General features: G+C 43.1%; 1 protein-coding gene across 1 annotated transcript; it reads left to right on the top strand.

The window, feature by feature from the left end:
* Nucleotides 1-1141: 1141 nt before the first annotated feature.
* On the top strand, nt 1142-8178 carry alx1 (ALX homeobox 1). Its single transcript, XM_008311196.3, has 4 exons — nt 1142-2545; nt 3042-3349; nt 3718-3846; nt 6281-8178. Exons 1-4 carry the CDS (start codon nt 2338-2340, stop codon nt 6620-6622), a joined length of 987 nt encoding a protein of 328 aa, XP_008309418.1. The 5' UTR covers nt 1142-2337; the 3' UTR covers nt 6623-8178.
* The last annotated feature ends 1270 nt before the right edge of the window (nt 8179-9448 follow it).

Below are 9448 nucleotides of genomic sequence, written 5' to 3'. Positions count from 1 at the left end.
TCCACGGAGTCCACCGTCGCCGCTGAGGCTGCTGGGAGAAAACCTCCCTGTGATTCTAAAAAAAGAAGATCAATGTTTTTCTGAGAACCCAAATCATCTTCAGACTCTGAGCTCGTCATCTCTCTCACTCTCCACCTCTGTCTCATCTTTCATGTGTTTTCCCTTGAACGTCTCTTTGATCTACACTCAGCGACAGGTGACCTGTTCAACATGTGGCCCTGGACCGTGGCGAGGCCCTGAAGTGGAGTGTGACGGCCCAGACCAAAATGAAAACAAACTTTTCTGATGTTCCTGCTTCATGAACCAGAACTTCTGCAGCTTCACGTGACTTTCATAACCTCCGTGAGTTTGGGACGCTCTGGGAGGGGGAGGGGGTGAGTAAACGGAGTGTGTGTGTGTGTGTGTGTGTGTGTCAGTCATAGCCAAAGTTTGAAGCCATTTCAGCAGATTGAATTAAAGCTGAGGGTGGCTGCAGGCTTCATGATGTCATCATGTCGCTGCCTTCTGTCTCGCTCTGATGGACTTGGACGGAGCTCAGTCCCGTCAGAGCTGAAGTGACTGCTGATTGGTCGACTTCACTCAGAATTAGGACTGAACTAGAACCGGTTCTGGAGCTCGGACCAGGTTCTCAGAACCACCTTCACGCAGCAGTTTTCAGGGACCGCCGTGAACTTTTCACATTTTCTTCTCAGCGTGAGCGTGTGCACGGGGTCACCTCAGTAACCAATCACAGACGCCCTCCTCACCCCCGGCTACTTCATATCCCACTGACCCCGGGGCGAACCACAACCACGGCAGGTGGTGTGGTCACCACCAGGGTGGAGGTGAGGGGGCGGGGGGTGAGGGGGGGGGGGGGGGTGAGGCTTTGGTTAGTGGTAACTCAACTCCAGGACTAAAGAGAAACAGTAGAGGTGAACTTCCTGTCCTGGTGCAGGAGTCCAGCTCTGGTCTCTTCACCGCGTACCTCCAACAAGTACTACTACAACTACAGTACTAGAACTTGGCAGTACTTTTCTGTGACGCCAGCTCATTGGGATGGACTGTATGTTCTGGTCCAGGTGAAGGTTCTGGTCCAGTTGACGGTTCTGGTCCAGTTGAAGGTTCTGGTCCAGTTGGAGGTTCTGGTCCAGGTGGAGGTTCTGGTCCAGTTGATGGTTCTGGTCCAGGTGAAGGTTCTGGTCCAGTTGACGGTTCTGGTCCAGTTGAAGGTTCTGGTCCAGGTGAAGGTTCTGGTGGTCAGTGAGGATAGATGTAGAAATGCCCCCTTTAGCGCCCCCTATAGACCTACTCCTTTACACTACATGTTTCTTTTTCACGTGACACAGAAACTGAACTTCTTTTATTCTACACTTTTTAAATTTTTCCAAATTTTTAAATGTTTTCTCGCCATTATTTGCTGATGGAGAAATAGACGTTTGAATTAACGACTAAACCGATGATTAAATGAGTCTGTGGAGAAAATGTTGGTTTAAAGATAAACGCGTTTTTAAAGATTATGTGGAAACATTTTACACAAGATTTCTTTAGTGATTTTGATTTCTTATCATTTATCTGCTTACTGTAAATAAACAAAGATAGAAATATAGAAATAATTATTGATGATTTTGCTCCAGACGTTTGTTCTATATTCCATGTTATTTCTTAGTGAACATTTAAATTTCTTCTTATTAAATAAACATAAGTCTAGGTTAAAAACAATCAACATTCCGAACAAAAATATCACGGAAAAAAAGCAATTGATGTGAAAAGAAAGACGAGAAATAATTTGATGTCGTTCGTGGATTTTAATTAGAAAAAATAACAATTTGGCAACAATTCCACAGAGTTGTTTACCACGATTTGAATTTGATTAAAATACGTTGAAAAAATGTTCATTAAAAAATACTTTGGCCCAGATTATGTAGATGTAAAAGTATTGTATTTTTTGACTTTTATACAAATTAACAAGTAAAAAAATCCCCTGTAATAAATACATAATAAATCAGTAAATTAAATCAAATTCAACGTAGTAACCGTGGGTTTTTCTGTGTATTTTCTAATCTGATGTGTCAGATTAGGATTACACTGTAATCTCGTTGTCAGATTGTGGATTATTGTGGATGGTTTTGTGTTGGACGAACCAGGATCCTCAACATTTTCTGGGTTCTGGCCGTGGGAGGAGTTGGTTCTGCTCCTGCAGAGGAGGAGGAGGAGGAGGAGATTCTTTAAGGTCTCCCTCTTCTCTTCGTGCTCCTTAAAGACGTTCTCGACTCAGCAAATCAACTCCATCGGCGGATTATTGCATCACACCATCTCCTTCAGCTCCGCGTCTTCTCCGTGTTTTTCTGCTCTTATTTCATGGTTGCAGCGGTGAAGATGATGGAGTTCATCGAGGACAAGTTTACCCTGAAGAGTCAGGCCATGAAGGCCAGCGACTACTACATGGACCAGGTCATGGAGAGTCTGGACACTGCGCACTACTTCACCAAGTCTGCCCCGAAATGCGGGCAGGCCTTCGGGCTGCAGAGCTCCGAGCACCGCTCCTCACCCTGCGGGGACCAGAACGGTGAGTAAAAAAAAAGAAAAAAAAAGTAGTGGGGGATTATTTACAGATTATTTAGAGATTAGAGTTTTAAAATAAACCTCTAATCCAGCCTTGATTTTCCAACCGTCTCGTGTTTTGTGTTTTTATAATTATTATAATAAGTATTTTTTCGGCCACTGAAATGTCCTGCAAAAACCATAAAGATCTGACTTTTATTTTAACAACAAAAAAAGTTACAATTTCAAAATTTGTTAGTTTTTTTGTTTAGATGTTTTTACTATTTTTTTTTAGATATTTTCTACAGTCATGTTTATGTAGTTAATTGTATAAATTAATTTATTTATCTCGGTATTTATAACAGGTATAAATTAATTTATTTATCTCGGTATTAATTCATAATTCAAGTGAATATATATTTAATATATATTTATATAAATGATCGGTCTATATCCTCATATTCTTAGTAACTGTTTTTTTTTATTATTATTATTATTATTTTGTCACCTGTGCGTCACAGCCTCCTACGTGGTGCCAAAAGCCGACGACGAGCCTCTGCACTCGGACCTCGGCCGCTCCATGGACGGCTGCTGTCCACTGCGCGCCTCCCCGGTGACCGCGGCTCAGGAGAAGGCGGACCTGGTGGAGGACATGACGGACAAGTGCGACAGCAACGTGTCCAGCAGCAAGAAGCGCAGACACCGGACCACGTTCACCAGCGCTCAGCTGGAGGAGCTGGAGAAGGTGTTCCAGAAGACGCACTACCCGGACGTGTACGTGCGGGAGCAGCTGGCCATGAGGACGGAGTTGACGGAGGCCAGAGTTCAGGTGACCCCGGGGTCCGGTTAGGGTCACTTTTTTTTAGAGGGAGGAGGGAAAAAAATGAAATAAGAGTTCGGTTTGGACCGTGGTCTCAGTGGAATAAATATCACACGTTTAAAAAACAAACAAACAAACAAGTAAATAAATTAATAAAGAACTGTGTTTTAATCCCAGTTCTACTTTAACATTAACAGGAACCAGTTTGAATCTAAATCTAAATTGAATCTAAATGATCTTTAAACCAGATTCACTTCATGTTCAGTCTTCATTAGTTTAGACATTATTACAGATCCAGAACAGTTGTTTTACTCACCTGTTACTCTGTATATTTGTATTGAAATCATTTTCCTCTGTTTGGGTCCGTTTCCTCTCAGGTCTGGTTCCAGAACCGCAGGGCCAAGTGGAGGAAGAGGGAGCGGTACGGCCAGATCCAACAGGCCAAGAGTCACTTCGCAGCCACGTACGATTTATCGGTGTTACCGAGGAGCGACAGCTACACACAGGCGAGTTTTACCGCAATACTTACGATTTAAGACGGGTTCAAGGCCAGAGTGGCACAGTGGCGGCAGGAGGGTCCGTGTTCGATCCCGCCCCGGCATCTAGAACATTCGGACTAGAAACAATAAAGAATCAGAAACAAACAAACAAACAAACTAAAATCATCTTTGTGTTAATTATAATCACGACGCGTTTGTTTTAAATTGTCATGAAGTGAGAGAAAATAAAACTGTTCACCGACGTCACAGTGACGTAAAACGGAGACAGTTCTGTGGTTTAGTTAATATAGTTTTATAGAAAAATAATCCAAAGCTGTTTATGTTTTTAAACCAATAAAAACAAACATTTAAAAAAATGACCAACAAGTCATAAAAACTGCTGCAAATTCTGACATTTCACGTGAAATGATTCAAACTGGTCCCAAATATAATCTTAACTTTAATTCAACTTTCGACCAGTCGAATATAATGGTCGTTATTCTGGGATTCTGTTTTGTGTTTTTTTTATTAAAACCATTTCCAGACCCTGAGGTCAAACTTTAATCTCATGGTTATTATGTGAACAACGAGATCGTAATCTCAGAATTATTAGTTTTCATTCAGCATTTTTAAAATTAAAAACATTTAAGAACTTATCAGATTTTCATGTAACATTTTCACCCACAGAATTCTATCATTAACCTTTAGATTTTAAATATTTCAACAATCATAAAGACATCGTTGTTTTTTAATCAACGTCAGTTTTAGTTGATTCATTTCTGTTCTTTTTTATATTTATTTCTCTCACAGTAAAAATCATTTATTTTAGAACTCTTTAAAAAACTTCAGCTCTAATGTCTTTAATGATTGGATTCTAATCATAACCATGAAGTTAGAAAAATCATTATTTTTATTTCGAAAATAAAACACGACTTTGACTCTGATTTTCAACAAAGGTCATTTCCGACTTTTTAATGTCAGAATTCTGTCTTAACTCTAATATTATTTATATTTTTAATTCCTTAAAATCTCAAATCGTAGTTGTCAGTAGAATCACTTATGATTAATAATCAGTTTATAATTAAAATAAATAAATCATACCATCAACAGAAACACAGGATAAAACTTTATAGTTATTTATTAAAAACGCATTTAATAACAATAACAATAGTTTAAAAAAACTAAAATAATCCGCGGGTAAAAACCTCAACGTCGACGACTCTCTCTCTCTCTCTCTCTCTCTCTCTATCTCTGTCTCTCTCTCTCCCACTCTTAAAATCCAGTTTGCGTCACCGCCGCGAACGACGCTTGACTTTTTCGTGAAAGTTCTCTCCGTGGTCGCAGTGTCTCCATCAGCGCCTCCGTGCGGTGTCACCGTAGAATGAATGGCCCTAATATCACGTTTCGTGTTGTCTGAACATTTATCTCTGACTTTGGACAAAGGTCAGGCACGAGATGAGGTGAGAGGAGACGGCGCGGTGTCAGCTCGTCCTCCGGGGTGAAACACCGCGAGATTAGAGCTGCGAGTCTGGTTCGGTCTGACACGGAGAGCCGCTCTGTCTTTATTATCCTGGATGGAAACATCAAGTTTCCCAGCAGTCTGTGCGGCCGCGCGTCTTAATATTTCAAGTCATTTGTCCAAATTCAACAACGTAAAATGTTGGATCCAAAAATCGCACATTTGTTATGAAACAAGTCAGAAAAGTGAGGCCTTGTCTAAAATTTGCACAACTGCATTTTGGGAAAGTGGTTCAAGATTGTGTTACATCATTAATCACCAACGCGTCACACGGTTTTTCACATCCTTAAAAACCTGAAGGTCAACTGCCCCTAACGTGTGTAACATTTAATCATCTTTAGTTACTAACATTATTAACAATTTATAAAGGACTTTTTTTTCCAAAAGGCTAAACATTGGTGTTAAAAAAGAAAAAAAAAAGTACAACCAAATACTTGGCCAAAAATATCAGGCATTTGCAGGAACACCTAAATTACTGAGTAGCTCAAATGTAATTGATTTAAAAAAAACATTAATTTATTTATTGCAACTTTGCTCATTTTCTGTGGCAAAAACTGTTGTCGTTTGGGCAGAACTACGGTTTTTAGTTGATTTATGACGTGGAATATGAAGACTATCAGGAACAGCTGTGATTTAAGGTTCATATATATAATATATATATATATACAGTATTATATGTTTTATATATATATTTATATATATTTCTTTTTACCACTCGTGTACTGCACAATAAGCAGCATGTAAACAGTGGTGTCAAACCCCTGGCTCCAGGCTGGTTCAGATGAATGTCTGAATATCAAATATATTTGAAGTTGTCTGCTTTGACTCCAGGAGGATTCTCTGGGTTTGATTCTTTCTGTCTGGGCTTTCCTCTCACGGTGAGTCTCTGTGGTACCGATAGAACTAGGGTACAAAGTTCTTATCCTCCTCCTCACCCAACAGATCCCCAACAACCTGTGGCCCAGCCCGCCCCCCGGCGGCTCCGTGGTCTCCTCCTGCGTCCTGCCCAGAGGCTCTCCGCCCTGCGTCACCACTTACCCACACTCGCCGCGCTCCGGCGCCGGCGCCGCCGACCACGGTTACATGGGCTTCCCCAGTCAGCAGAACCAGTTCAGCCACGTCTCCCTGAACAACTTCTTCAGCGCTGACTCTCTGCTCGCTCCGACAGCCAACGGCCACCACGCCTTTGAGACCAAACCCGAGTTTGAGAGACGCTCGTCCAGCATCGCCGTGCTGCGCATGAAGGCCAAGGAGCACGCGGCCAACATCTCCTGGGCCATGTGATCAGGGTCGCTGTGCCTGGAGTCTGTAGAAGGTTGTAGAGGACGAGGACGAGGACGTTTGGACGTGAACCACTGACGGCCAGGTTCTGCTGCAGCTCAGACCTTTGGACCAAACACCAGCAGAACTCCTGAGGTGATCGCAGCACTTTTGTTTCCTGCCATCAAATAAACCTGTTTTTATATCCACACATATATCTGACCCCGTCCTGGTGCAGACGACCTCATATTTGGGACTTCAGAAAACACGCTGCGGCTCAAGGTCAAGGAGCCCCCCCCCCAGCTGTGTGGTTTAAAAGACTCTGTGACCTTTGCCCCCTCCCCATCATTAGAACACTGACTGAGACAGGTCCAACTGGATGAAGACTGTTGTGGTCTGCAGAGACTGAGCAGGTCCTGCTCCACACAGACGTCCTGGTGGTCTGCAGCTCTGTAACGTCTGTCATCTGCCTCCGTGCCGCGTCGCTCTTTACGAGACCCGTGCGGGCGGTGGAGGCAGATTGGAATAATGTTGTGTTTGTGTTATAAGTTTATCTGGTGAAAACATAATAAACGAGTGTCACTTGAGTGGAGGAAGGTTCCCGTCCCATCAGGGCCCGTGTGCGTGATGGATGCAGACCTCACCGATCTTGGCCCGTTTCACTGGCAGTCTTTGACTGTGGCTTACGTCAGGTCTTTGTGCATCTCCTTCCTGCCAAAACTGTAAAAACGTGCCTGGACTTTCTCATTGGCTCTTGGGTCAAACTTGTCCTTGAAGTAAAGTCCACTGGTCTTGGACAAAGAAATGTGTTTAAATGGAGCTGCTTCTCTGCTGCGGTGTTGAAGAAGGAAGAGAGAGAAGAGAGAGAGAGAGAGCTGTGTTGGACCAGTTGGGGTCAGAAGTCATACTGGTACATCCATTCAGCTGCTGGTCAGAACCTGTGGTACTGTTCCCAGCCCCCGGTACTTGCTTTTTCTGGATCTAGAACCAGATTCAGATTTGTATCACATTTTTGTCACCGTCGCGGTGGAAGCAGGAGCCAATCCCAGGACAGCATGGACGGTCCTCCAGTCTTTAAGGCCACACACAGACACAGGTATCTTTCATGTACCTTCAAGCTCACGGAAAAAACAAATCTCTTTTCATCCTGCCTTTACCTTAAACATTGATCCCTTGTTCTTTTCCCTCGGAACTTAGATGTTGTTTCAAATTGTAGGTTTATATTCAGAAGCAAAGTGTAAAACAAAAGTAAATAAAGTAAAATATTCTCTGTATTTCTTGGACCTAAACAGGAATAAAATGTCATTTAAAAAGTTTAATTTTGGAAGTGATTCAAATACTTTTTTTTTCTCCTGATCTGGCTGCAGCTGAGCCAGCAGGGGGCACACACAGCATGGGTCATGTGTCTGATGGTTGCACAACAGTGGAGACAGAAGTCTCAGATGAACCTGCGTTGGACGACCATTAAACTCCATCCACTTCTTCATCCATCAACAGTGGCTCCTTCCATGTGGCAGCCGCCCAGTCCTGCTTTAATCTGAGGAGCTGTTGTGTAATTGAGAGCATTTCTTCTTCTCTCTCCCCGCTGGTTGGTCTATGATGTCATCCCTTTGTTTTCCCTCCGAGATCACAGTCGGCGTCGGATGGCGTCGCAGGGAAACCCATCGACGGCCTTGATTCAATTACATCTGTAACTTGTGTCAGATGCTCTGGTTTGGAAACAACTTTGTTTCCTTGCGGTGCTTCCTGGTCGCTGCCATTCCAACGGGACGAACCCGAGTTTGTTATCTGCACGAATCAGAACCCAGGCTTTGATCACGCTGTAGCCTCGGCAACAGGGTTGGATGTGTTCCCCAGGGGGAGGAAGGGACAGAGAGAGAGAGAGAGAGAGAGAGAGAGAGAGAGAGAGAGTTCCTCCGTCTTCCTATAGATTTTATTGTCGTCACCAGTATTTGCCCCCCCTCTTTACCTCCATGTGGCAGTTACTATAGGCATAGTGCAGGGCATCACAAATGTTTTCTTCAGCGCCCCCTCTTTGTTGGTGAAACTATTTTGGAGGCCTCCACACTGACACATTTAAAGCTTTGGTTCAAAAATCTTCTCTGAACATTAACATAAAAAGCTGCAGTGAAAAAAAAGAAAAAAATTCAATTAAATTGAAATCCATTTCCATTGTTTGGACCCATGACCCCCTGCATTCGCTTCACACCACCTGTGGGCCCTGACCCCCACTTTGGGAACCATTGGTATGACATCATCACAGAGAATTCAACGTGATTCTCAACAAGAGGTGAGATGTTGTTTTATTTTTTTGTTTTATTCAACACAAATGTTATTGTTTTTATTTCCTGTGATTACGTCGTGTTGTTGAATTTAGATTATAGACTAAAGTCCTGATGTATCAACTCTATCTATTACCCCCCCCCCCCCCCCCCACTGTCCCCCCTCTTCTAGTATCTCAAATGTCCAGGCAAGAACAAAGTTCACTGAACGCATCGTGTCCTTCATAAAGAAGCCTTTCTTATTGGTCGATCTGTTTAATGCTGACGTATGACACGTCAGAGACGTTGATGTGATTGAACTTCTGTTAAATCAGTTCTGTCCAGTAGAGGGCACTCCATCCAATGATGCCCTTCTTTCATCTGTCTGAATCTATAGGTGGACGTCCACAGACTGATGGTGATGCAGCAGCCCTGCTAACATCTGGGCAGGTTTGTGGTGAGTGTGTGTGTGTGTGTGTGTGTGTGTGTGAGAGAGAGAGACTTAGTGGAAAAGAGAGAGATCAGGAGAGGAGGAGAGGCAGAGGCTCCTGCAGACCTGATCCATCAGCAGTTCAAATGGGTTTGACCT

The sequence above is a fragment of the Cynoglossus semilaevis genome, chromosome 6 (assembly GCF_000523025.1).
Source record: "Cynoglossus semilaevis isolate Cse_v1.0 chromosome 6, Cse_v1.0, whole genome shotgun sequence".
NCBI lineage: Eukaryota > Metazoa > Chordata > Actinopteri > Pleuronectiformes > Cynoglossidae > Cynoglossus > Cynoglossus semilaevis.
The sequence above is the reverse complement of the archived record's forward strand: the minus strand, read 5'-3'. Positions and strand labels throughout refer to the sequence as shown.

Coding starts and splice junctions, on each gene's coding strand:
- alx1 (XM_008311196.3), top strand. CDS start 2,338: ATGGTTGCAGCGGTGAAGATGATGGAGTTCATCGAGGACAAGTTTACC. Junction 2,546..3,041: donor ACCCTGCGGGGACCAGAACG/GTGAGTAAAAAA, acceptor TGTGCGTCACAG/CCTCCTACGTGGTGCCAAAA. Junction 3,847..6,280: donor GGAGCGACAGCTACACACAG/GCGAGTTTTACC, acceptor CTCACCCAACAG/ATCCCCAACAACCTGTGGCC.